Source organism: Oryx dammah, unplaced genomic scaffold (assembly GCF_014754425.2).
Source record: "Oryx dammah isolate SB20612 unplaced genomic scaffold, SCBI_Odam_1.1 HiC_scaffold_13, whole genome shotgun sequence".
Classification (NCBI taxonomy): domain Eukaryota; kingdom Metazoa; phylum Chordata; class Mammalia; order Artiodactyla; family Bovidae; genus Oryx; species Oryx dammah.
Genome location: NW_024070197.1, coordinates 11,604,845 through 11,630,792, shown reverse-complemented (window position 1 = coordinate 11,630,792; position 25,948 = coordinate 11,604,845). Strand labels below are relative to the sequence as shown.

Sequence of the window (25,948 nt, the reverse complement as noted above, 5' to 3'; positions counted from 1 at the left end):
TCAGTCATTCAGCAAGTATGAATTGAGGCTCCAGAATGTGCCAGGCCTGTCATAAAACACCCCTTCAGGAGCCATTTGGACTTGATTTCTCCTCCCCAGCTAATAATAAGGGTGGCTACCATTTAGTTTACATACAGGAAGCTGAACCCTCAGAGAGACAGAGTGGCTTGTCCAAGATCATCCAGCGGGTAGCTGCCGCCCATGGGCTGCATCGAGGCCAAGGCCTGGCTGAGCCCCAAAGGCACCCAGGTTGAGATGGGCTCCCAACCCGCAGGGCTGGGTGGGGGATGAGGACCTCAAGATGAGCCCCCTGCTGCTCCTAAGGGGGCTGTTGGGGGCAGCTGAGGTCGGTACAGTAGCGAATTTGCCACCACATCCGGAGGCTGGCTGGGGCTGGGGAAGGAAGTCTGAGGCTGGGGTGAAAACCTAAACCACCACCTGGGGAAGCAGCACGGAGCCTAGAGGGATGAGAGGGTGGGGGTGGGGTGGGGAGAATGAGGCCACGTGGCGCCAGAAGCTGGGCTCCTGTCAGCTTCACCTGATGGCCCTCTGCCCACCTGCACCCTCTGTCCAGACAGGCGGGCAACTGCCACTGTGAAGTCCTAACAGGAGGGTATACTTCTCAGGATTTCATCCTTCCTCAAGTGCACTTCACAGGCCTTCATCCTTCCTTAACTGTTCACGGGGCCCTGACAGGAGGCAGGCCCTGTTCTGGGCATTGGGATGCAGCCCTTGATAAGCCAGGAGGTGGGCATTACTGTCTGGCTCTCTTTTCTGGGGATGCTGAGGTCTAGAGAGGTGCCGGGATTGGCCCAAGGACCCCTGGCTGGTAGGGGTGGAGGCCTCCGAGCAAGCGGAGGGGGTCCCCAGGGACTGGATACAAACTCTGATGACCTGCTGGGCCGTGAACAACCTGTGGGGCTGACTCAAGCCCCGGCCTCCATCTCTCATCCTCTGCAACACACGTCATGGTCTATCCTCACTCTCTGAGGTTGTGGGAACCTGGCGCAGTGGCACCTGAAGAGCTTAAGCACAGGGTCTGGCTCCCGCTGAGGGAACAGCCAGCCACTGAGATGTGGCCACCTCAAGAAGGGAGAGGAATCCCAGCAGGGTGGAGGTGTTCTGAGTGGGCAGACCCCAGGCCCTTGGCAGGCCCTACACACCATGCAGGCAGGGAGGGAAGGGGGGGTGTTCGGTACTCTGGGTCAGCACGCTGACTTCGAGACCAGCTTTTTGCTGCCAGGCTGGGGGTGCGCAGGGGAGAATCTTGAGCTGAACTGTCGCATCTATCATCAGCCAGTCAGGGCTCTGCCCCCAAGGCTGCTGCTCGAGCCCCTGGGGAGGGAGTGCTTAGGGACCCAAAGGAGGGGCACGGGGAGATTCGGTCCTGTGCCCCCACTTCCGTCCCTCCACCCACACCCGCCCAAGCTCTGCCCCCACAACCCTACCACAAAACCCCAACCCATCCTATCTCCTCTCTCCAAGCTCCACCCACCCCTGGCGGAGCTGGTGACTCCTCCCCGAAAGTCCCCGGTCCCCTCGACAGTCACCACTGCCACCCATCTTACTCCAAAGGGTTTATTGAGACAAGTTTCACGTACAAGTCAGGGTGGAGGGAATGGGGCTTATAAACAGGAACCTGGGAGGGGGGCCTGGGGGCACAGGGTGGAACCCAAAACAGAGTGAAATAAATAGAGGAAGAGAGTGAAGGGTCAGGAGTGGAAATGGACAGACTATCACACAGTGATTACAACATGGGGGGGGGGCTCCATTAAAATCCCATTTATTTATACAGATATACAGGGAGTTATGGGGGGCCCAGGGGACCCCACTCCACCCTCCATGCCCTGCGGAGGGGCAAGAGAAGGCTATCTCTCCCCCCATGGGTGATCCCATGGGGGTTTGGGAGGCTGCCCGTGGAGGAGTGTTGGGGGAGGTAGGGTCGGGCGCTCCCCCAAGGGCATCACCTGCTCCCCAGGCAGTTACTGGCCCTGGCGGCCCTGGGTAGTGTCTGGAAAGCTGTGCTGAGGGACCTGAGGGGAGGGGGATTACTGGGCACGCTGGTGGGGAGGTGGGAGGCCCCCGCAGGGAGGACGCTCTCGGCCTGTAGCCGGCTCCAGGGCTCCAGCAGACCCAGAGCAGGGGCTTGGGGGCACCTCCCGCTCGGCTCCCACCTGGAGCCAGGGAGGCGGAGAGCGGTCAGGGGTTCCAAAAGAGAACCCGGCACCTTCTGGCGTCTTGGAAAAGTTGAGCCCCAAGGACACCCAGGCCTGGATGTGCGGCTCCCGAGAAGGAAGCTCAGAGATCCGGAGTGGGTGCCAGGGTAAAGGGAGAATTCCCAGAGACCACGCTGGAGGGCAATTCCTGAAGGAGGCCACACCCGGTGGGAGGCCACGGGAAGGGCCTCCTGGGGAGAGGGCCGATAGCACCACCAGGCCCCAAGGCAGGCAGGAGGCGGCTGGGCCTCGGGGCCTCCAGACCGAGGCTGGGGTCACCTGCGGGAGACAGAGGAGAGGGGAGGCTGGACCACAGTCTCCAGGGTGCCAGAAGTCAGGCAGTTCCGGCCCTTCCTCTGAACACCTGGGGGCCACCCTGGCAATTCTCGCAGGGCATCCCAGCTAGGGTGTTGGGATTTGGCACCCTCCAGAAATGCCAGGCGGGAGTGAGGGTGCCCAGGGCTTCTGCCCTCCCAACCCAGCCTCCCTCCCTCCATCCCCTCACCTCAGTCCCACTGCCCGGCCCCACCCCCCAGCCAGCGTGGCAGCCTGGGCTGGAGGGCCAGGTGGGCATCATACGAAGACCTTGGCCAGGGCGTCGGCGCCTGCGCTGGCGATGAGGGCCTTGCTGGGGTGGCAGGCGACTGCGTGGATGGCCTCTTCATGCTTCTTGCGGTGGGCTGTGATCTCCTGGACACATGTCTTGTTGTCCAGGCTCCACAGACGCAGCGAGCAGTCGTGGCCTGTGCGGGTGCGTGAGCAGGAGGGGCTATTGCTCAGCAGCTCCGGGTCCCCCAGCTCCCCGCCCAGACCTGCCTCCTGAACCCGGCCTTCCTGGAGACAGCTGAACCACCCTGGGCCACCCTGTCAGGCCAGTGCACCCCCTTCACGCCCCCTGGGGAGTTTCAGCCCCTTCTCCATCCGCCCGAGTCCCAGCCACGCCATCGAGGAGCAGCCCCGCGGTCACTGGGGCTTTGTGTCTTTATCCACAAACGGCAGGTGCCCCACTGCTAAGAGTCCCCTGTCTTGCGGGGACTGAGAGTCAGACAAGCCTGAACGTCAATTCCTGCAACCCGCTGGGCTGTGACCAAGTGAAGTGACTTCTCTAGGCCCAGTTTCCACATGTGCACAATGGGGGCTCCAGTACCAACCTCATTTAAATGCAACGGGGCCGTGTGGGAGCGCGCCTACCGTGGCTCCGGTGTCCCCACCCCCGTGACCACTCTAACCTGCCACAGAGGGGCTCCTGAGCCCTGCGCAGACAGCACTCCCACCAGTGCCCCAGCCTCAGGGAGCCCCCCAGCACTCCTCTTCCGCTCCTGCCTGGAAGGGCACGTGCCCTCACTCTTCAGGGGCCAGGAGGCCCCCGACTTACTTCCTGACATCAAGAAGACGCCATTGGGGTCCACAGCGAGGCAGGTGACTGCATCCAGGTGGGCAACCATGGAGTGCACTGATTTCCCTGCAGGGAGACAGGGTGGGCGGCAGGTTACTTTTCCACTCTGCGCCCAGCCTGGAAAGGTGTAGGGGCTAGCGGGGACACTGAGCCTCCAAGGTGGACTGACCAATCTCCCCCTCTGAGCTGGGCTGACACCGCCCCCCACCAGCACAGGTGAGCGGGGGCTGGGGAGGCTGGGCCTCACCTGTGCGGTTGTCCAGAAAACGGATGCCTCTGTCGTCATGGGCGGTGATGGTGAGGGGCTGGCTGGGGTGACTCACCACCTGGTTGATCTGGGTTGGGCCTGAAGAGGAGACAAAGCAGAAGTCAAGAGGGGCGGAATCAGGGAGACCAGGAGGAACAAAGTCAAGAGAATGGCCACCCCATCCCTGTCCTCTGCCGAGACGCTGGGCGCCCCAGCTGCTCCCTCCAGGGCCCAGGGTTTCTCCGTCTGTGCCGTGGCCGCCGCGTGGCCCCGGGGCGAGCAGGAGGGACGGCGACCGTGAAGGCAGTGCTTCTGCTCCACTGAGCGGCCCACAGGGGCGCCCCCGGGATGTCTCCCCCAGCCCTCCGGAGATGTCCGTAAGGGCACAGTGACTGGGACTTGATCTCCATGCTGCTCAGAGCCCGGCAGAGGGCAGGGCAGCCACTGTCCACTGACTGGGCAACAGGTCACCAAAGCCCCAGGAGAAACGGGCCCTGGAGGCATTCAGGCCTCAGCCCCTGGCCCTGGGCACCCCCTTACCACTGTTCCCCCGGGAGTCCAGCGTGAGGAGGGCACTGCCAGCCTCCAGGTCATACAGAACGGTGTCGCCAGAACGGAAGGAGGCCACGATGTGGGCAGGCTCGGTGCTGGTGAAGGCCACTGAGGTGGGGGTCCCATGATCTGAAGGCAGAGGGGACAGAAGGCTGCCAACAGCCCCGCTCCTGCCCTCTGGCGGGAAGCCTGGGCCCCCGTCAGGAGTCAACCTCCCCTGGGGCCTCCACCCCTGGGGTGTCACAGTCCCCTGCCCCGCCCCTCACCGCTGGCTGTGGAGAAGGTGCAGAGGCAGGTCGGGCTGCTGCTGCTGGGGTCCCAGATGCGGACGGAGCCGTCAGCAGAGCAGGAGGCCAGGCGCTGGGAGGCAGGGCTGAAGGCCAGGCCCCACACGGCGTCCCCGTGGCCCTCCAGGACGAGGCTCAACACGCTCGGGTCTGGACCCGCCGGAGCAGGGAGAGGGCTGCGTCAGGGCCTCCGCCCAGCTCCAGCTCGGACAGCCCAGCAGCCCCACTCTGCCGAGTCAGCCCCCCGCCCCGTCCTCGTGCCCTCGGAGCTGCTCAGGCTCCGACCAAGGGCCGGCTGTTCTGTGAAGGTTTCAGGCTTTCAACGCCCCCGAAGTGGAAGCTCCAGAGGTAGGGATGATCTGGCTCCCTGCCATTCCCCCAGGCCCGTGGCAGTGCCTACCACAAAGCCCTGCGCGGGACGTAACTGTTAGGACTCAGTTGAGGGGATAAGGGCCGAGACTTCTGCAGCCTGGCCCCTGGAGTCAGCCCCACCCTCTGTCCCCGCTGTCTTTTCTTGCCCACTCTCTCCTCCAAAGCTCTCTGGTCGTTCCCATCATGGCCTCCCTGGTCACTCGGGTCCATGTGGGGTGCTCTGGCTGGGCTTTGCTGACACCCAACGTGTGACAGCCTGCCGGGTTAACAGCAGACACTGCCTGGGGCTGATCCCTGACCTTTGACAGGGTGAGACGATCCTGAGAGGAGACACAGATCCCCCAACTGCCCCAACATGCTGAGGCATGGAGCCAAGAGTGATCAAAAGCATTATCAAAAGAGGTGTCAGAGGGCAAGGACACGGACACTGAACCAAGGGGACGGTCTGCTCACTTCTCCACTTAACGGTAAACCCTGCAGCCCGGCCCAGCCAGCGTCTCCACCTCCCCGACCCTGCCCGCTCTGCTCCACCTCGCAGATGCAGGCGGAGACCGCGGGGTGCTGCCAGGGCCCACCACGCCTTCGCCTGGCTGTGCCCAAAGCTCCACCCCAGTGAGCTGCTCTGTGCACCGCTCACCCACCTCCCCCTCGCTGCCTCGTTCATCTGACCCTCGGTCACGTGCTGAATCACCTGGGTCCTGGCTTCACTGGAGCGGGAGCCCTTGGTGTTCCCTCCAGAGTTCTCAAAGTGTGAAGCCTGGGTGCTAAGGAATCAAGAGGCCCCTGCAGGCAGGTGGGTGGGGGAAAGGAAGACAGGAGGGAGCTGTCCTCACCGTAACCGTCATAGGGGTCCATGTTGAGGTCTGGAATCTTCCAGCTGTGGATGCGGGCGTCTGCCCCACCACTGTAACAGTATTCACTGTGGCTGCCCATGGCTACGGCCAACACGGGGCCCCTAGAGGATACCGAGGTGGGGTGAAGGAGGGGTCCAGACACTCCGGGCTCACCTCCTCCCCTCAACGAGACCTCAGGGTACGCCGCTAGCATGTTTCAAGGCTGCTGAAAAGGAACCCGGCATCTGGACTTCTGGTTGGGCCACCCAGGCTAGCTGCCCGGCCCCAGCCTCCCCCTACTCCTCTAAAGGCTGTGCCAAGAACCGGCTGCAGGGCACTGGAAGTCTGCAGGGCGCCAGGAGCGGGTGGGGTGTGTGCAGAGGGCCACGGGGACCTGGAGCCTTTGGCTGCCCTGCCCCCCAGGATGGCAGTGAGTGGGCTGGGGGCAGGCTGCCACGGGGGCAGGGGCGCTTCCCTACCTGTGAGCCCGGAAGGCGTGGATAGGCTCCACGTCTAGCGCGGCATTCCTGTGGGCAGGCAGAAGAGCCGGGGTCACCCTGCACCCCCACGCCCAGACGCCCCCACCCAGCCCTCCACCCCGGGGCTGCTGCCCTCACTTCTTGGCCGTGACCGCTTTCTGCAGGTTCCAGAGCTTGAGTGTGCCGTCCTCGGAAGCAGTGAGCAAAGCCGACTGGCTGTGGTGGAAAGCCAGGGAGCGGATGCCATCGTAGTGAGAGCGGAGGGTGAACTTGGGGTTCCAGGTCTTCTTGAAGGCGTCTTTGCTGTCAGACAGCTGGGGTGGGGGAGCTGCCTCAGGGTCTGCCCATCCCAGCTGGCGGTCCCCACACCCAGCCCTATATGAAGTGGCACGCGGCACACGCGAGCCTCTGGCGCGGGCCGGGCCGCTTCCTTCTCGCCCACCTGCAGTGACCCCTCACTCGCTCTGTGAGTTTCTGCAGTGTGCAGGGCCCGTGCTAGCTTCTGAGGAGGCAATGGTGAGCCCAAGCCCTGGGGTGTCCCCGTTCAGGGGGGTCCTGGGGGAGATGGTCAGAGATGGCCTCCATCACAGAGATGACGAACAAGCAGTGCCATGAATTTCAGATGCACTGAGAGGAGGTGCCGGGCAACCCGTCCCCATCTGTGCAGGTCAGTAAGGCTTTCCTGGGGAACTGACGTATGATCAGGATGATACTAGCTAAATGAAGGGGAGAGAGTGCGGAAACCGAAAGTGCGAAGTCCCTGAGGCAGAGAGAGCAAAGGCGGATCTTGAGCTCAGAGGAGGCCAGGGACGCAGCAAGTGAGGGAGAGCGGCAGGGGAAGAGGCCTAGAGGGCTGGCCCACACTCAGGAGCCTGCTGTTCCTTCTCAGGGACGGGGCTGGGGCGGGGGGCCCAGGGTAGGGTTTAGAGCAGAGGAATGGCCCAGGTTGTTCTGGCTGCTCCATGGCCGGGGGCGCTGGACTGGGGAAGAGGAGAGTGGCTGCAGAGAGAGGCGGGAGGAGGTCCCCAGGGAAGTCTCCCAGGGAGTGGTGAGGCAGACCTGAAGCGGGGAGTGGAAAAGGGGACCAGCACACTCAGGGGGGAGAGACCTGGGAGCAGAGTCCACGGGCCCCTGGGGGAGAGTCCCCAAGACACCACAGAGGGCCTGATGGACCGTGGTGTCGCTCTCAAGGTAGGGGACCCAGGGAGGGCCCCTGGGGAAAGGAGACGAGCAGACTGTCAGGCAAGCATCAATGCCCTGCCCTAAGACGGGGGGCACCCCGACAGACCCCTACCTCTGGGCTCTGTCCCTTGAGGTCATCGCTTCTGCCACAGTTGTTCTGGACTAGAGGGTCTACCCCCTCATGCGTATGCAGCCCCGGGAGGGATGTCTTCATTTCATTTTGGGGGAGAAGAACCCTGCATCTTCCTGCTCAAACTCTCCCAACCCGCCCCCCCACCCCCAGCGTGCCTAACCTGGCTGAGATCACCAACCACATGGAGTCTCGCTGGAAGCTGCAGTAAGTGTCCTACCACAGGAACAAGCTCACACGTGCCCGCTTCAGAGATGCCCGGGGAGCCAGCGGCCTGGCCACAGATCCCAGGCTCGGGACACTGACCCTGAGGCCTCTCTGCATTCCAGCCCCACTGCCCCACCAGCCTCCACTCACACCAGATCGGCCTGATTTTGTTTTGTGGCTGGAGCTCACCTTCCCGTCCACAATCCCCACCTCCTGTACAGACTGCTACCCGCTCTGCCCCAGCCCAAAGGCACCTGCCGCTTCTGATGCTGTATTTGGACTCAGTGCCCCTTTGCCCCTGCTTCACGCCCACGGTGGGTCCTGGATTTGAGGTGCATGGAAGCTTGGAGTGGGAGGGAACGCTGCTGAGAGGAGCAGCCTGGCAGCGTGACTGAAACCCAGGCCCCAGAGCCTGCCAGGCCAGGCACCTCAGTGACCCCGTCAAGTCCCAGCGCCTGTCTGCATCGGCACCCCTGTGACACAGGGTGAGCTGGCGAATGATCTCACATCGTCCTGCTGTGTGAGGGGCTGGGTGCAGGCAGGCACCCGGCCAGAGCTCAGCCAGTCCTGGCGCTGTGCCGGAGGCCTGGGGGGGCCTGCGAGGGGTGGGGCACCCCAAGGACTTACATCACAGCTGAGGTCGTTGTCGTTGGTGACGGTGAGATCTGCCAAGTCCCCCAGGCTCACCTCCCCGCCCCCGATAGTGTCCATGATGAAAACGTCTGAGGAGAAGCCAAAGGAACCTGGTAGGGGGAGGGGAGGGAGGGGCAGAGAGGGGCCGGGGGAGAGAGAGAGAGACAGAGAGAGGCGGAGAGAGGTGAGAAGGGAGGCAGAGAGGCAGGGAGAGGACAAGATCAAGCATCACAGCTGGAAAGAAAGAAACAGGGAGAGCCAGACAGACAGGGCAGGACAGACAAAAAGAGAGGGAGACGGAGATAGACAGACGAACTTTTGGGACAAGGAGGCTGCAGACCAGAGGCTGGGCCTCGACCCTGAGGACACAGAAGCCCGGGGCTTAGCTTCTGCAGCCTCCCTCTGCCGTGGGCCCCTCAGGACTGGGCCAGGGTGCAGAGGCCGCTTACCTTCGTGGGGTCGGGGCTGGGGGGTGCCGGGAGGCGGGCCAGTCACTTTTGGGGGCAGCCCATCCACATCCCGAAGGTCAGCCAAGATCCCCTGGAGTTTGACCCGCCGGCTTTCTGCAGGCACAGGGAGCAGGCAGGCGGGCGTCACTGACTGGCCACTCAGCCACGTGGGGAGGGTGCTCTCCTGCCACTGTGGGGGGACTCGAGAGCCCTGGGCTCCGAGTGGGGGTGGGGAACAGGCGGAGGAGACAGACGGAGAGGGGACCCTCCATGGCCTCAGTCCCCCGCCATCCTACGTGACCCCGGGGGCCTCGGAGCTCAGTCACAGGACAGGAAACGCTGCCCCCTCTGCCTCCCCCGTGCTGGGTCTGCATCCTGTCCCCCCTCCCCTCCCCATCCCCCAGGGGTGGAGGGCTGGAGGCCCTGCCTCAGGAAGAGCCGGGCCTGCCTGTGACCCCCTGAGATTTTCCAGGGAAAGGGAGAGGGCCTGGCCACGGTGGTGCAGCTGCCGGCTCTGCGGGGCCACTCTCCTCTCAGGAAGCGCATCCGGCCGGTGGAGACCCTGGGGCAGGAAGCAGCTGCAGGCCGCAGGCGGTGGTGGTGCCCGCGGCGAGGAAGGCCGGCCCGGACGCCCCAGCTCACCCAGTTCGTGGTGGGCGCCCTCTGCAGCGCACCGCCGCGGGTCAGGCGGGCCCTCCCCGTCCTCTCCCGAGCCCAGGAAGTCAAACTCGCTGATAGCGTCCTCCGAGTCGTCCTCCTCGTCTTCATCCTCTGTCTCAGGGGCCAGGGCCTTGGATGGCAGCTGGGGCACGGAGACCAGCAGAGAGCTCAGGGCCCCAGCCCACTTGCTCGCCCAGAGCGGGGAAACCAGTGTTCCTGCCTGCGGCCCCCAGTCCCACAGCCTGCCGCCGTGCTCCCCCTACTGGAAGCCCTCAGGGTGCGCCAGCCCCCTAGCCTGGCTCTGGAGACCCCTTTCACTGCTGCCCGCAGGGACCCCCACACAGGGCCCTCCGCCTTTCACTCAGGCTGGTCCTGCTCCCTTGTGCCCTGCCTCCCAGCCCAGTACACTTCTCATGAAAAAAAGTCAGATAATATGACAACCTGTTTCGGGGGAAAGGGAAGCTATATTTGGGTGTATGGGTGTGGAAGGAGACACTACAAAGCGGAATCAGATCCACAGCTACAACAGTAACGATGATGAACACTTACCACACTGCCGGCCTCTCTGAGTTACTCAGTGCACTCATCAGCTTCGCACATATGATTTCACAACCCCGCGAACAGTTATCACTCTTCTAATTATTATCCCCATATTACAGATTAAGGAAACTGAGGCTGAGCAGAATGAAGCCCCTTGCCCCGGGTCCAAGCCATTCCACATACATCAAAGACAAGCTTTGGGGTGTGAGGTTACCTGGGGGTCTCCAAGTCTTCCTGATAACTTCCTATACTGGCTGCATTTTTGTTTTCTTATATAACAAGCAGGAGCTACTTTTAGAACGAGAAAACACCCCAGTTCTTCCTTTCTGAGAAACAGAATGCTGGGCGAGTGAACAGAGTCTGCTGAGTTTTCCCACAGTCGGTCGTAACCAGGGTTGAGAACCAAACCCTCTCGTTTTCCTCAGTCCATGAGCTTGGACCCCATCCCAGGCCTGTGAACTGAGGGGCAGCATTGCGCCTGCGTTTCCCCACCAGACACCTTTGAGACGCAGCCTCATGAAGTGACATCTCACACGTAATCCTTCAGCCTCCCATTTCCTACGCATCACTATGTTTTACGTCAAGTGCCATCCGGGAGGGAGCTGTGTGCTTGGCACTTCACAGACTGCACTTAGGTCGCTTAAAGAGTTCCAGAGTTTTCAAAGACCGTTTGGGTATCCGAGTTCTGCTTTCAGTGCTGGCTTAGGACTCAGCCTGCCCTCAGCACTGGGACTCTGGGCCCAGTGGACTCAAACACCACCTCTTCCAGGAAGCCTTCCCCCTCCTCAGTGTCCCCAGCCTGGACCCAGATTCAGTCAGGCTGTGAATTCCTCTGGGGCGCCGGTGACTCCGTCCCAGAGGCTCAGCAACCCAAGCTGGGTCTCGAGGGTATGGACATGGAGGTGGCTGCACGAGGGCATCTTGAGGGGCCAGCCTCCAGCCTGTGTGGGAGGAGGGGGCTGGGATGTGACTGCCTTCGTCTTCCTTTCTGGGAGAAGACTTGGCCTGCCCAGAGAGAGGACGGTAGGGCTCAGGCCCTGAGAGGGACCTTGCTTCTCTCTCACCACCTGGGACCATCAGTGCCACGTGTCTACCCAGTGTGAACTCATTTATTTTTCAAATGTACAGATTTTATTTACTTATTCATTTATCTTTGGCCCTGCCATGTGGTGGCTTATGGGACTGCAGTTCCCCGAGCTGGGACTGAACCTGGGCTGCAGCAGTGAAAGCGCCGAGTCCTAACCACTAGACTGCCAGAGAACTCCCAGGACTCATTTTAATGAATTCCTCAACAACTCAGAAACAGACTACCAGCCTCTGAGGCCAAAACCGTGACAAAGAGAGTCACGTGCCCCCGGTTATAGAACCAGGCCAGTGGCCACTCTGGGAGGCACTCATGAATCTCGGTCTGGTCACTGAAGGTCAGCTGGTGGAGACAGAGGCCTGGGGAAGCGTGAGACCTTGCACAGGGAGCCGCCTGACAGGGCGTGTGGGACAGACGTGGGGAGCACGCGAGCATTCCTAACAAGAATGCAGGGGAGAGGGGAGGTTTCCCAGAGGGGGTTGAGGGAGACCTGAGAAAGGAGTGGAAATCCACCAGGGGGCAGGAGGGACCAGGCGTTCTGGACTCGGAGACACCCTGCTCTTCCTGGAACCCCAGGGCCAGGGCTCCAGCCCCGGGCGCTCCGTTCCCCTCAGTGCGGTCACCGAGCGCCTGACCTGCGTGGGCCCCTGTGCTGAGCCATGGTGGGGCCCCGGGATACAGAGTGGAGGCCAGGACAGGCCTGACACCAGACAGGGAGGACCTAGGGTGGTCCTGGTCAGGATGGGGCAGCCCACAGGGGTGAGTCAGAGAAGGCTTCTTGGAGGAGGGGGTGTCTGAGGCGAGTCTGAGGAGGGAGGGCTGGAGTTCAGGTGGGAAGAGCTGCTCAAGGAAAGCCCCCGACGCTGTCTCCTCTCCCACAGGCACCCCTCATGGGTGTGTGTACCTGCCCGTGACTACCTATAAGCCCACTGCTGGCCACAAGCTCCTCCCTGCAGGCACCAGGCCTCGGGGTCTCCATGTCCTTGCTGCCAGCACAGAGCCTGGCCCACAAGGCCTACACTGACAGGTAAGACGAGGCCCGCCTGAGGACAGCGCCGTCAGGATGGCAGGAGCACTGGGCTCCGGCAGTTCAGGAGCAGGGTTGAAACGTGGTGGGAGCCCGACCTCCAGGCCAAGCTGAGAAGACCTGGACTCTACCCTGTGAGCAGCATCCCTGGGCCTGGGTCCTGCCACCACCAGCAGACTGGACACTCGCATCCTACGAAGTGCCCCCAGAGCCCCCCAACCTGACTCCAGGCTAAGCTGGGGGCTCAGCCACATCCCCTAAGGGTGCTGGGGAGGGAAGAGAAAAGACCCACACAGCCCCTGGCTCGGGGAGCTCACAGTCTACTGCCGGAGACAGAGCCGGGGGCGCGTCAGAACATTCCCAAGTCCCACTGTGGTCTGGCTGGCAGGAAGGAGAACGCTCCATGAGAGGGCGTCTCGGGGCTGGCCTGGTCTGGGGATTCAGGAAAGGACTCTTGGAAACGTCAGAGCCCAAGGAGGGAATGTGGAGAGAATGACGGGGGTACAGCTGGAGACGGGGTTGCCCTGACGAAAACGATCGAGGCGCCTCGAAAGGAACCAGAGGCCACAGCATGGCTGGCGGGAGCCAGGGACGTGGGGAAGGGATGGAGCAGCCCTCAGAGGAGCCAAGCACGCCCCTGGAGGCCCTCTGCTACGGGGCTCCTCCTGGGCGGGGCGGCACGCTCACCTTCACACGCTGCTTCCTGTGCTGTGCGCCGTCCAGCTCCTCGTCCTCGTCGCTGTCATCGTCCTCGCAGTGCTGCAGGAAAGGGATCTGCTCCAGCACCGAGCCGCCCAAGCGCTCTCTGCCATCCTTGCCGGCCGCGTTCCTGCCCAGGATGGGGTGGGGGTGGGGGGTCAGTCCTGCCGGGTGACAAAGCTCGGCTGGGAGCGCGCGGAGACTGGGAGCCAGAGCCTGAACCCAGGGGAGCCTCGATTCTGACCCCGCAGGGGGCTTGTAGCCCAGCCTCGGCTGGGCGCACCCTGGCTGGACCCCTTACTGAGCTCTGACCCTCCCCAGAGCAGTTCCAGACCAGCCCCCTACCCTGACCACACATTCCCCGCGTGCGCCAAGTCAGACAGAGAGCTGGTCGAGATCACGCAGCCCCCATCACCACGGCTGAACCACGCGCACAGAGAGCAGAGCATGCCAGGGACACACCCGGCGGCAGGGAAGCAGACCACTCGGGCCCCTCACAGCCTGCACCCTCTCCACCACCAGACAGCGCTGCCCATCCACCTCCGGGCCTGCTGTTGAGTGGCTCCCTTGGGATGACAAGGAGTCATTTGCCACCAAACGTGACTCCAGGGCAGAAAGGAGGGCAGAATTTGAAGTTCAGATTAACACGAACGGCCTCCCAAAAGGAGGCTGCCACTGGGCTGATACTCTAAGCGTTCTTGTCAGCTGCCCGGGCGAGACGGGTGCCACTTGGTAGAGACCTCCCACCCCTGGGGGGAGTGCCAGTCCAGCCCCCAGACCTCACTTCCCAGCCTCCCTGCCCCTCTGGGGGCCTCCATACGTGAAAGAGGCTCCTTCCTTGGCGCCATCTCCGCACCCTCTGCCTCAGTGACTGCCCAGCCTCATGGTTTTCAAGCCCACCTGTGTGTTGGTGAACTGCAGATACATTTACGAGTCAATGTATCTACCTTTGCCCCGGGGGCTCACACGGACACCTCACACTCCACTCGATCTGAATGGCCCCTTTGAAGCCCCCAACCCAGGTCAGCACTGCTCCCAGCTGCTCAGACCCCACCCTCCAGTCACCCCCGTTTCTTTGCCTCTCTCCCCACAGCCAGTCCTTTCGTTATCGGTAGCTCCTGCTGAAAACCTGCTGAGAAGCGGACTGGCCTCACCCCTCCACTGCTGACATCCACTGTCTCTGGCCTGCATGTCTCCAGGAGTCTCCGATCGGCCCTCCCTGCTCCCAGCCTGGCCCTCGGTTAGCCTCTCCATCTCGAAGAAGACCAAGCCTATCAGATGATGTCACACCCTGGCTCGAAACCACAACCAAGCTCCTCATCGTGGCCCGTGAGGCCCGCTGTGATCGGACTCCTAAGATTTCAGCCTCACCACAGACCACGGCACCACGTGCTGGCAGCGCTGCCGCCACGCCGGCCTCTGCCTGCTCCTGAGCATGCCAGGCCTTCTCTGTCCTGGATCCTTTACTGAGAACACTCCCCTCCCAGCTACTCAGCTGGCTCAGCCTCCACTCCATGCAGTTCTCTGCCCAAACGTCATCCTGTCCTAAGCAGTACTGCTTCTCCCATCTCTCTTTTTCGCTTAAATTAAGATTTTGTTTTTCTTTTTTGATGTAGATTGTTTTAAGTCTTTACTGACTCTGTTATACTATTATGTCTGTTTTATGTTTGGGCTTTTGGCCGCGAGGCATGTGGGTGGGATCTTAGCTCTCGACCTGGGAAAGTCTTAACCACTGGAGGCAGGGAAGCCCCCTCCCACCGCTTTCTCACTGCCTTTCATAGACCTCCTCATGTCATCAGCAAGTTAGTTATTTTCTGACAAACAACAGCTACTGATGAAAGAATGAACACAGGAAAGCTCCCTGGAGGGCAGTGACCACATGTCGTGCTACGATCCCCAGGTCCTGGCGTGGGCCCAGGGCTGCCTTCAGCAGGGACTTGGCGTTTGATGGGGAGCGTGCAGGCTGGAGCTTCGGGTAGGGCCGGACCTTCGGGTAGGGCCGGACCGGAGGGGAGCTGTGGAGCGCATCAGCACGGAGGTGACGTCAGGGGAGGGCCACCCAGAGGGACCCAGGACAGAGCCTGCACATCCCGTAAGGGATGGACAGAGGGTTCTGGAGCAGAGGAACCTACGATACACTCCAGGAAGGACATGACCCCAGATCATGGACCGGCCTCATGGAAGGGGGTTGGTGGGGAGACACCTTCCAGACCCCAGGGCTCACCTCTTGATCTGCTCCTCAATCTGTTTCACCAGCAGTGACTCCCCGCCGCTGAGCCCCCCGGGGGCCGGCGGGGCCCTAGGGCCCCCTTCGCTGGGCTCGGGGGCCCCGTTGAGCTCTAATGAGCGGCCCAGGAGGGAGCGCACGCGCTTGGACCGCATGTCCAGGATCGTGTCGGTGTAGCCGACCTCTTCCAGGTACCTGCGGGAGGCAGAACCAGGACAGGTCGGTGGGGGAGGCGGAACCGGGGTGGGTCAGGCACCACACGGCTCCTTTCTATACCGCAGGGGCGGATGCAAGCTGGGCCAGCCCTTTTGGAGAAGTAACTGAAGACAACACACCGCAATCTCACGTAAGCGTTCCGCTGACCCTGCTGCTTCCCCTTCGAGACTGCTCCCGGTGGAAGCCTTTCTACGTGGGCATCGCGCTGTCGCAGAGACAATGTACATTTGAGGGGCCTAAAGGCAGGGGCTGACCCACACGTCTGCTGATGAGGACTGCGGAAGTAGACGGCTGGTGGGACAGTGGGCACAGGATAAACGCGGCAGAGCGCCAAGTGCTCACTGTGTGTTCAGTCGCGTCCGATCCCGTGTGAACCCACGGACTGTAGCCCACCAGGCTCCTCTGTCCAAGAATACTGAAGCAGGGTGCCGTCCCTTCTCCAGGGGATCTTCCCGACCCAGGGATCGAACCCGTGTCTCTTAATGGCTCCTGCATTGCAGGCGGATTCTTTACCACTGAGCCACCTGGGAAGCCCAAAGAGGAGAGGGCCTGCTAAATAAATAGCACAACGGAAATTGTAAGTTAAGTGTTCCTTACAATTCAAGTGTTTGTAGGAAAAAAAAAAAAAGAACGTGCCTCTAAGGATAGACCACACACAAAACACACATTTGTATCATGCCCCGCACCAGGCCTAGAAAGAAACGCACTGAACTTCAGAGCAGTGATCTCCTCTGCGGGGTGAGATTAGGGATGTCAGTAGGAACTTCTGTCATTTACTCTACACACGAGCATTTATTACCCCCAGGATTACAAAACCTGAAACCAGCTGAGACGGCCTAAGGGCTAAAAAAACAGAAAAAATTCAACTATGGGTATCTGTGGCTTCAAATCACTGGAGACAGGAATCCCTGGCTGGTCCTCAGGGGGCGCCCGCAGAGCCTTTTCTGCTGACTGTGACCTTGCCCCTTGGGCAACAACAGACACACCATCGTGGGCACATGCGTGCGTGTCTGAGGCTCCCCTGCCCCCACCACCAGGGACAGGCGGGGGAGGCAGGGGAGGTGGGGTGGAAGGAGCTGGGCTCGGGGGACGGGTTCCTAAGATCACACGTCAGACGTGGGACCTTCTGCACGGATGCCCTCTCTTCACCTTGTTTTTTTCACCTGTGAAAATGAGGGGAACACTAGCGGTTACACTGCTGGGGATTTCCATGAGGAATCCTTGTGTGCCTGGCGTTTAGCCCAGTGCTGGGCACATAACAGGTACCTGGCAGGCGCTGGCTGGGACAATCCTTCTGTCATCACTGCCTGTACGCCCTTTAAGCTACCAACTGCAACTACCCTCTCTAACGTTTAGCATAAGGAAATCAAGGATACGGACAAATAACTTCCTGCTGTTTGTCATATTGTCTATTTAAAAAATGCCTTCAACAAAATACACAAGAAGAGACTGGCCACAGGAAGTTATGATTATCCACATAACAGACGATTACATGGGTCTTGAAATGATGCAACATAACTAATTTATGCGGAGAAACGTTCAACACTTAAAAGCAATGCCTTATGAAACAATGCAAAGGGGGATCCCCTGCTTTTATAAAACACACACACACAAACACATATATACAGAAGAGAAAGCCTGTGTGTCAAAATGTTTACAGGGGCATGAAATTCCCTGGGTGGTGGAATTATGGGTGATTTTTGTTCTTTTCTGTGTTTTCCTGTTTCCCAAGTTTTCTAAAACACACATATCTCTCTAACAAAAAGCAAAAAAATTTTAACATTACACCCTGGGGGGGAATAAAGGGCATGTGGGATTGCTTTCCAAGTGTGGGGGTCCCTCAGGGCTGCCTCCTACCAGGAGTCTTCCCGCGCTCTGCCCCCACAGGGTGAAGGGCCCTCTCGGCCGTGAGAGCTCACGGTCCCCAATGGGGACAGGAAGGACTGTGGCGTCCCCAGGCTTATCTCCCCGGCCCAGCCTCCGCCCTGGCCCGGCGCGCACTCACTGTCGGAGAAGCTGCCGCCCCTCCTTCCACACCAGCGGGCTGTTCTCCAGGGTGACCGACTCCACGGGGCCATTGGAGACTGCAGAGTGGAGAGAAAGGAGGCGGGCTGTCTTGAGGGCACCACCCAGGCGCCCATCACCTCCTCCACCGGCCCTGTCCTCACCCTCAAACCCAAGTCGGTCACTGCGGAGCCACGTGCCGGGAGGGCCTGGAGCCCCCCTCCCCCCTGCCCTCCTCCTCTCTGGTCTCTTTGGGTCACTCCCCAGACCGTCCCTGGACTGTCTTCAGACCCTGTTCTGCTGTTTCCCCACACAGGAAACGGGCTGGGCTCTGAACGAACGGGCAGATGACTGGCCCGCCTCGGCCGCTTCCCGGCTATGTGGCCTGAGCAGGTCGGTTTACCTCTCTGAGCTTCAGTTTCCTCATCTGAGAAACGAAGTTAACAATCACAGCACCCACCTCTTGGGACTGCTGTGAGGACTGAATGAGGCAGCCTGTTTACTTTCCTCATCGAGTATTTATCGGGCATCTATTATGTGGCCGGCTAGGTACCTGGACTGTATCGGTCAACACAGACCCCTGTCCTTGGGGAAGGCGCTCTGGTCGGCGTCTGACATGAAGAACCACAGCCACCGTCAGCCTCACCTCGTGAGCACACCACTCTCTTCCACGTCTCTGCGCTCCTGGACCCTCCTCCCTCTACCTGGACACCCTCCCTACTGCCCCGAGGGTGAACTGATGCCTCTTTCTAGGAGCTCCAACTCCCAGGGGCCTCGTGTGTCTGTCTGCCTCAGACAGACAGAGGGACAGGGGGCAGGACTCCCAGGCCTTCCCTGCCCCCTGCCCCCCCAAGAGTGGGCACCAAGAATGAGACCCAACCACTCCCGGTCCCGGCCAAGCTGCTCTCCGTGGAGCATCTGAGGCTTGGGGGTCCATCTCTGCTCTGTCATGCTTGGTTTGCAGGGGGCAGGCATGCGGGAAGGATCAGGCTGGCGTGGGTACCTGGTTCCGACAGTTCTGGCTTCTTCTCTCCCTGGTTCAGGTCTGTCCCGAATTTCAATTTATGGTATTTGGCCCTAAAAGGTCAAATGATGAATGAATAAGAGGCACTGAAGCGTCAATAGGGCCAGCCCTCGCCTCCAGAATCCCAGAGCCTGGGTTCTCGCTCTCCTCCGCCCTCTGCCCTGCCCGACTGGGAAGCAGCCGTGGCGGAGATGGCGGCACAGATGGCACCATGGCGAGCCCGCTGCTGGGAGCCGGGCACACTGGGCTGCCATCCCAGCTCTAGAGTCCTCGAAGAAGTCCTCTCCCTCCAGAAGCCTCACCTGCACCCATCAGGCCGTTGGAAAGGAGGGATGAGACGAGGACTGTGTGGTGTCTGCCACGTGGTGGGCCGCCACCACGATGAAGCCGTTGCTCGCAGTCTACCCTGAACCCCACCCATGAAGGAGGGCCTGCTCTGGCCCCCTCTCCTGGACCGTGTGGTACTGAGTGATAGAGGAGAGGATGCTCCCAGGGGCTCAACCCCTGAAGGCAGGCAGCCTGGGAATGGCAGGGCTCACCTCTCCTGCTTCAGCGCGTACTCCAGCATCTTGATCCGCCGCACCAGGTCCGTCTTGAGATTCTCCTGCCCCTTCCTCTCTCCCTGGAGGAAGGCCACCTGAGCCTGCGGGCAGACAGAAGAGGGCGGGGGGCAGCAGGGCTCAGGCTCACCGACCTGTGTCCCGTGCTCGCTCGGGGCAGGCAGCTCCAGCACCTCCACCCCGGGGACACACAGCAGCCAGTTCTTCAAGCGTGGAGACCCTGAGCCAGGGTTCAGCGGAGCAATGAGAGGGCGGCTGGATCTGTTTCTCTGTCACCCGTGATGAAACGACTGAAGAGAGACTAAATGGGAACAGCTTGGGGCTCCCTGGGCCCCCACCTTTGGGGAGAAGGTGGGGGCGGTAGGTATTAAGAGCCCTGGGCGCCTCCTCCCCCACCCCCAGGCAGGTGCCATCCCCGAGGTGGCTGGGGGAGGTGGCACGGCACTGTTCAAGCAGAGCTTCTGTCTCTGGGGGATGTGGGAAGCTGCTTCTGGAGTCTAGGGACAGGAGTGGGTGGCTCGGCTCGGCTCCCGCAGCAATGCAACAGCTTCGCCGCCTGACCTCCACGGTGGGGACCAACCGTCCTCGGGGAGTCGGCCCAGAGAAAGGGAGACGTGTCACAGACATGACCCCGGGCTCCTGCCGGCCACTTCACACCATCTGCTGGCCCGGTCTGCCCCCGTCTGCTCTGGCCTGTCAACGGGCCTTTTGGAGACACCAATGGCCTTCGAGGCAGGCTCCTGCCCCCGACCATGTTCCAGAAGCCCAGTGCCAGAGCCCTGAGTGCCGCGCTCCTCCCTGGCTTCCCCTTAAGTGCTCCTCTGACCCAGGCTGGGACCACCCGAGCTTCAGGCCTGGCTCGGGCACTTCCGCGAGGCACAATCTTAGGCCCTCTCTGAACCTCCCCTTCCCCTTCCAGAAAATGGGGCTCCTGAGAGTGCCCCTTAGAGTGCCTGTCCCTCACGTGTTAAGCTGTTCTCAGTCCAAAGCCTGGCACAGACGAAGGGCTAACAAATGCCAGCTCCCACCTCTTGTTATTTTTATTCTCTCAAAGTACTTAATTATTTGGCTGCCCTGGGTCTCAGTTCTGGCATGCAGGCATGCAGGATCTTTCCCTGTGGTCCACAAGCTTCTCTTGTGGGCTTAGCTGCCTCGCTGCATGTAGAATCCCAGTTCCCCAACCCAGCAATCAAACCCGCATCCTCTGCTTTAGAAGGCAAATTCTAAACCACTGGACCACCAGAAAAGTCCTGGGGCCCGGTTCTTCACAGGAGCTAGGATCCCTGAGACCTGAGACCATTGAGCACAGGTGTCCGTGGCTGACAGGCCTCCTGCCCCCCCCGGCAGCTGCGTCATCCTGGAGCCAACCCTCACACATCACGTGCTTGCTGAAGAACTTCCGCAGCCCCCTCAGGAGCTCCTAGACACCTTTGCCAGGTGGTGAACATTCCCAAACCCTTGCTCCAGGACTGTGCGCGGTCGGTGGCCTCTCAGACGCCCATGAACATGCTTCCTCCTAGCCCTGGGGCTTGAGGAGCCCCGACCTCCCTGCCCCGGGCACTTGTGCCCCACACGGCCCTGTGCCCAAATGCCTCCCATCACCCGCCTCCTGCTCCAGGGACCAGGTCTCTCCCTCAGGTCAGCAGAGAATCACATATGGGCTGAGCACTGCTGAGCACGGGCCTAAGTGCAGGGCCAGAGGAAAAGGCACACTCAGACACCGCCGGGGGGGCCACAAGTTCACAAACCCCTCCAGCGGGCAATCTGGCCACATCCACAAACATGTTAAATACACATTCCTTTTGTCCTAGCAGTTCCACTTCTAAGGAGTTTACCCCATAAGTATAATTGCAAGGGTAGACGTCCTTCCTTTGCATATATTAATGCACAACAAAAATATCTTTCATTCCCTCCACAAATGCTTACTATGTATCAGATACGATCCTGGACACAGAACTGCACAAGATGAAGTTCATATTTTAGAGGAGGGTGTGGGACCAGCAGTGAACAAATAAATACCTGTCACAGGTGTGCTACGGAAAATAAACCTCACCTGTCCACTGAGAGAAAGGGACTCCTCCCAATACTTTTCCCTACACTTTAAATCAACACGTATGTACATAAAAATCTAAGGCCAGACAGGCAGACATACACGTGATCAACATCTTCAGAGTTTGAATTTATGTCCTTCGTGGATCTTCTCAGCCACCCAAATCAATGCTGTCTGGAGTGAGTTTTAGAAGGTGAGGGGAGTGGTGGAGAGATGAGGTTGATCACCAAACACATGCCCCAGGCTCCCGTCTCCACGCGCCCTCGCCCCTCTGGGCTTCCAGCCACAAGTTTCTGCTGCCAGGTGCCTGCCCCGCCTGCTGAGACCACAGGTGTTCCCCACTGGACACTGGTGACCCGCCCATGATGGGACAGGTTCAGGGTGCGGGGCTGGCGGAGTAACAGAGAAGATGAGCACCTCCTGCCCTCACAGAGCCCTCAGTCCAGGGCATGGGCTGGGCACGAGCAGCCACAGCTAACACACGACTTGACTCGGACCCCAGGAGGGAGCAGAGGAGGGTGGGGAGGAAGGACACCTAGGTGAAGAAGTGACAGTTCAGCTGAGACCTGAGGTTGGTTAGCAGGGGCCAGGGGCGGAGCACGCAGCTGGTAGAGAGCGGCAAACTCTAAAAAAGCCGGCATGGCTCCATCTGAGAATGCGTAAAAGGGTTAGTGAGGGAAGTCAGAGAAGCTTGTCGGCCTGACAAAGAATCACAGATCATGCAAACAAGTTTGAAATCCACCTTAAGAGCACAGGGGAAGCTATGGAAGGGCTTTTTCAGCAGAGATATCATCAAACTTGCTCAAACTTGGGGGGGAGGGTGGGGAGTGGGGGCAGGGAGAGGGCCAAGCCAAAGGCCCAGAAGCCAGTCACAGAAGGAGGCAGATCCCAGGGAGAAATGACACGGGCGCAAACTAGGATCACGCAGGGGGGTAAGGAGTGGGTTTAGGGTACTAAGGAGGTGGCCCTCACCTGTGGGTTAAGAAAGTGGAGGGGGAGAAGCAGGGTCAGAGTCACGCCCAGACCTCAAACCTGCTCGCCCCCCACGGCCCCCCTTGCTCCCTGAGCACCCATCCAGTGATGATGGAAGAATATCACTCTGCTCTGTGGTCCCCTTCCCAGTTCCTCCAGCAAAGAAAGGAGAAGGAGAACCAGAAACACGTGGGTGAAGGGTCCTGAGCTGGTGGAATGCCACAGAGAGGGGAAGCGCTGGGGGCCTGGCCCTCCCATCCTGCGCACACCTGCGGTCACAGCCACATGGCTGCGGCTGCCTGACCTGCCGGGGCCGCGGCAGGCCAGCAGGCAAGGCTGGGATCTGGAAGTTCTCTACCCAACCAGCACCTCCACCCACTGCCACTGAGACAAGGCGGCCGCCTCTCCTCCGGCTGTTCCCTCCCCATCCAGGCGGCACGGGAGGAACCTGGCTATCTCAGTCCTCCTGGGAGCCCTTGCTGACTTTCCCCATCCCAAGCTTTCTGGCCCACCCCTCCTGGTCCCTTCGGTACCATCTGGCCCTGTGTCTCCTGCACTCCACTCCCTCCTCCCCAGGCTCTGGCAGGGTTGAGTCCCTGTGGATCCCTCAGAGCTCCCTGTGAGGCTGGCGGGGGGCGGGCGCGCAGGGGGCAGGGACCAGCTCCCCATCTTCTCCACCTGCAGCGGTGTACTCGCTGCCCCTGCTCATCCCTGAATGTCCAGTCAGACCCCACCCCCACCCCCTCAAGGTTCCTCTTGTCCTCAAAAAAGCTCACTGCCCTTTGCAGAAGTGCGATAGCCACACCACTGAAACCTCAACTGCGTGTGAACCTCGGTAACCCCCTGTGCAAACCAGCCTTCTCTGTTAGCCTGGAAGCTTCTGAAGGACAGAAACCTCACCACCTCCTTCTCTGAATCCCCGCACGATGCCAGCTTCCTGCTCCCATCTTCCAGGCGCCTCCTGGCAGGACCTCCCAAGAAGCTGCCTTTTCTGCCATTCCCCCACACTGACTGTCTGGTGCCAGGAGCAGCTGCACAAAGAAGCTATTTGGAGAGGAGGTATTCGGGGTTTATGGGGAAAATCTGACGCAGTCCAGGCCTTGAAGGCTCTCGCGGGAGAAGTCACACCTCTCTAAGTGATAAGTGCTCAAGTGAAAGTGTATAAAAAGAGGTGCTGCTGCAGGGAGTGTAAATGTGGGACAACTTGGCAGAACCAATCACCAGTTTATAAACACGTCTATTCTACCACCCCACCTGTTTATTCCGCTGTACACTCACTCAGGAGGGAATACGAGGACAGTCCCTGCGGCCACTTCCAATGGGCAAAAAGTGGAAACTACCAAAAAATCCATTAAGGGGACACAAACTAAATGAGCTGTGGCGCAGACACCCGCGGGGTGCAGTTCCCAAAAATAATAAGCACTCTGTGTGCTCATATGAAAGAAACGCAAAGATATATAAGTACGTGAAAATAAGTCACAAAATGACGCATGTAATAGGATGTAAAAGGCGGGAGGAGAAGGGGAAGACAGAGGACGAGATGGCTGGATGGCATCACCGACTCGATGGACATGAGTCTGAGTAAACTCCGGGAGCTGGTGATGGACAGGGAAGCCTGGCGTGCTGCAGTCCATGGGGTCACAAAGAGTCAGACACAACTGAGCGACTGAACTAAACTGAATAGGATTTCATATATTACACACACAGAGCTGAATTACTTTTATAGCAATAATAGGGTTTGGAGGAGTGGCTCTTTCCCTTCTCACTCACTTGGGTGTGTGTGTACATCTATACACACAGGCACTGCTGAGATCCTTGAAATTTACTAATGTAACAGAACAATAACAAAGGAGTACAAAGTAAGTGACGCTGGAGCCTGGACACATCTTTCCTCTTGCTGGTCTCAAAGGTGAGGCAGCGGCGTGGTGGGTGCTGTAGGGTACCCTCGTCTGCTATGACCGCCTGGATGACCCTGGGAAGGTCACTAAGCTTCCCTGAAACAAGCTTGTCATCTGTCCTGGGCCTCAGATGGGTATGGGCTTGAAGGCCCACAGACCACCCCTGCCACCCACAGGCTATGATCCTTGATATACTACTGACCTTCTCAAAGTCTCCACTTCCTCTTTTATTTTTGAAAAGGAAGGGACGGGGAATAACATCCCTCACCCTCCCAGAATGTTGCAAGGACTAAGTGATACCATGTATCTGCTGTGTCTAACAGTGTCTCCCCCATAATACATACTCAATAAACAGCAGCTGCTATTATAATTGCTAAATAAGGGCAATGTCCTTGCCCTGTCTCCACAATGGGGGTATTGAGAAGATCTAATAAGACGTACAGATGGGATATCATAGTAAGGGGTACTTACGTAAGGCTTTCTCTCCCACCCTAACCCCAAGCCTCAGCCACCACACAGTGAAGATCCCTTTCGGGGTGGGAGAAGTGTGGGATGCTCTCTTTAGTCATCCTAGGGAGAAAATTCTAATCCGGTTATTTACTTGGGTCCCCACCTCAACCAGATATGAAACAGCAACTCAAAAAAGGAAAGACCAGATGCTAGAAGGAGATACTGACTTCTGCTAACAATGCCCCAACCCTCCAAATCCTCGCCACTGGGATACCCAGGCTCCTCAGGCCAATCGACCCACACTTCTCAAGGTCACAAAACCCAGCCCAGCTCCTCAGCCTTTCCCAAACATCTCAGGACACCTTCCTCCCTGAATCTACTCCACAAACCATAGGGTCTTTTCCCAGAAACTTCCACAAACACCTCCCACCCCAGGATGCTTCTGAAATGTTTCCTCTGGCTGTCTTCCTGCTCTCCAAAAAGGCTCCCCTTGCCATGCCCCAGGTTCCCCGATTCCTCTTCACTCTCTCCATCCCACCGCCCCTCTCCACAGCTGGCCAAGTTTGACCCTCCCATACTCCAGTCCGCGGGTTCTCCATCTGACATCCCACACACCTCACCTCCCATCTCCCGGCGGGGGCCCCCACATCCCCAAAGAGTTTCGGCTCTCCGTTCTCTTCCAACACAGGCTCCTGGCTCACGCCCTGGCTCCATCCGTGCTTCCAACCCTGGGACCCCCCTCCCCTGCACTCGGAAGCCAGGCCTGCCAGGGCTCCCCAAAGTTTCCTCCTCAGAGGAGAGGACACACACCTTCACGCCCCCCACCTCCCGCCCGGAGACCTTGCTCCGCATCCTCGGAGTCCTCAACACCGCCGTCATTCAGTCCCTCCAGTCGAAACGCTCCGAAACACACACCCGTCCCGGGCTCCCTGACTTCCTCTCTCGACTCCCACGGGCTCCCCGCCCCGCTCTCGCCCCCGGCTGATCCCAGTCACCTCCGACGCCCCCTCTCACCCACCCGGGGTCCAGCGGGCTCCACCTCCAGCGCGCACCTGGTCGGGGACGGAATGGGGAGTCCCTCGTGCGGCACCCCTGGAGCTGTTGGCTCACTCGTGTACAAGACCCCTCCATCCTCTCCCAACGCTTCGCGGAGCTCTCCCGGGGCCCCGCGGGCACTCTCAGGAACCTTTCCGCCGGTCGGCTCACTCCCACTTCCAGCAGGCTCGGGTCCCCCGCGCCGCCTTCTCCCGGCGACCGCGCGGGCCCCCCTCCCGCCGCCGGCCGCCCCTCGGCCGGCCCCTCACTCCGGCTCCCGGCCGGTCGCCGTCCGCTCCCGCCCCCCCGGCCGTCCCGGCGGCCATTGCTCCAAGATGGCGGCGGCGGCGGCGGCGGGTGAGGCTGGGCCGGGCGGGCGGGGGTCGGGGGTCCCGGGGCGGCGCTCACCTGCAGCTCGGCGCGCTCGGCCTCCCAGCGGGCCTTCTCCGCTTCGAAGCGCGCCCACTCGTGCTGGATAAAGTGTAGGATCCCGGGCAGGCTCAGGGGCTCCGGTCCCGC

At 60.3% G+C, this 25,948-nt stretch overlaps 2 protein-coding genes across 2 annotated transcripts in view; one reads left to right on the top strand and one right to left on the bottom strand.

Moving 5' to 3' along the window:
* Positions 1–1,562: 1,562 nt before the first annotated feature.
* STRN4 (striatin 4) overlaps positions 1,563–25,948 on the bottom strand; it is a 24,571-nt gene continuing 185 nt past the window's right edge. The window contains 18 exon segments of the mRNA XM_040252458.1: positions 1,563–2,495; positions 2,722–2,959; positions 3,592–3,678; positions 3,860–3,958; positions 4,400–4,540; positions 4,678–4,848; positions 5,904–6,025; positions 6,383–6,430; positions 6,521–6,696; positions 8,529–8,644; positions 8,984–9,097; positions 9,626–9,785; positions 12,982–13,123; positions 15,218–15,415; positions 17,442–17,520; positions 18,444–18,517; positions 19,004–19,107; positions 25,838–25,948. The exon segment at positions 25,838–25,948 is cut by the window's right edge and continues 99 nt beyond it. Of these exon segments, the coding sequence (XP_040108392.1) occupies positions 2,790–2,959; positions 3,592–3,678; positions 3,860–3,958; positions 4,400–4,540; positions 4,678–4,848; positions 5,904–6,025; positions 6,383–6,430; positions 6,521–6,696; positions 8,529–8,644; positions 8,984–9,097; positions 9,626–9,785; positions 12,982–13,123; positions 15,218–15,415; positions 17,442–17,520; positions 18,444–18,517; positions 19,004–19,107; positions 25,838–25,948 (2,112 nt within the window). The 3' untranslated portion in view covers positions 1,563–2,495; positions 2,722–2,789.
* LOC120872243 (fukutin related protein) overlaps positions 25,767–25,948 on the top strand; it is a 9,822-nt gene continuing 9,640 nt past the window's right edge. The window contains exon 1 of the mRNA XM_040252459.1: positions 25,767–25,786. The gene's annotated coding sequence lies outside the window, so the exon portion shown is untranslated. The remainder of the gene's footprint in view (positions 25,787–25,948) is intronic.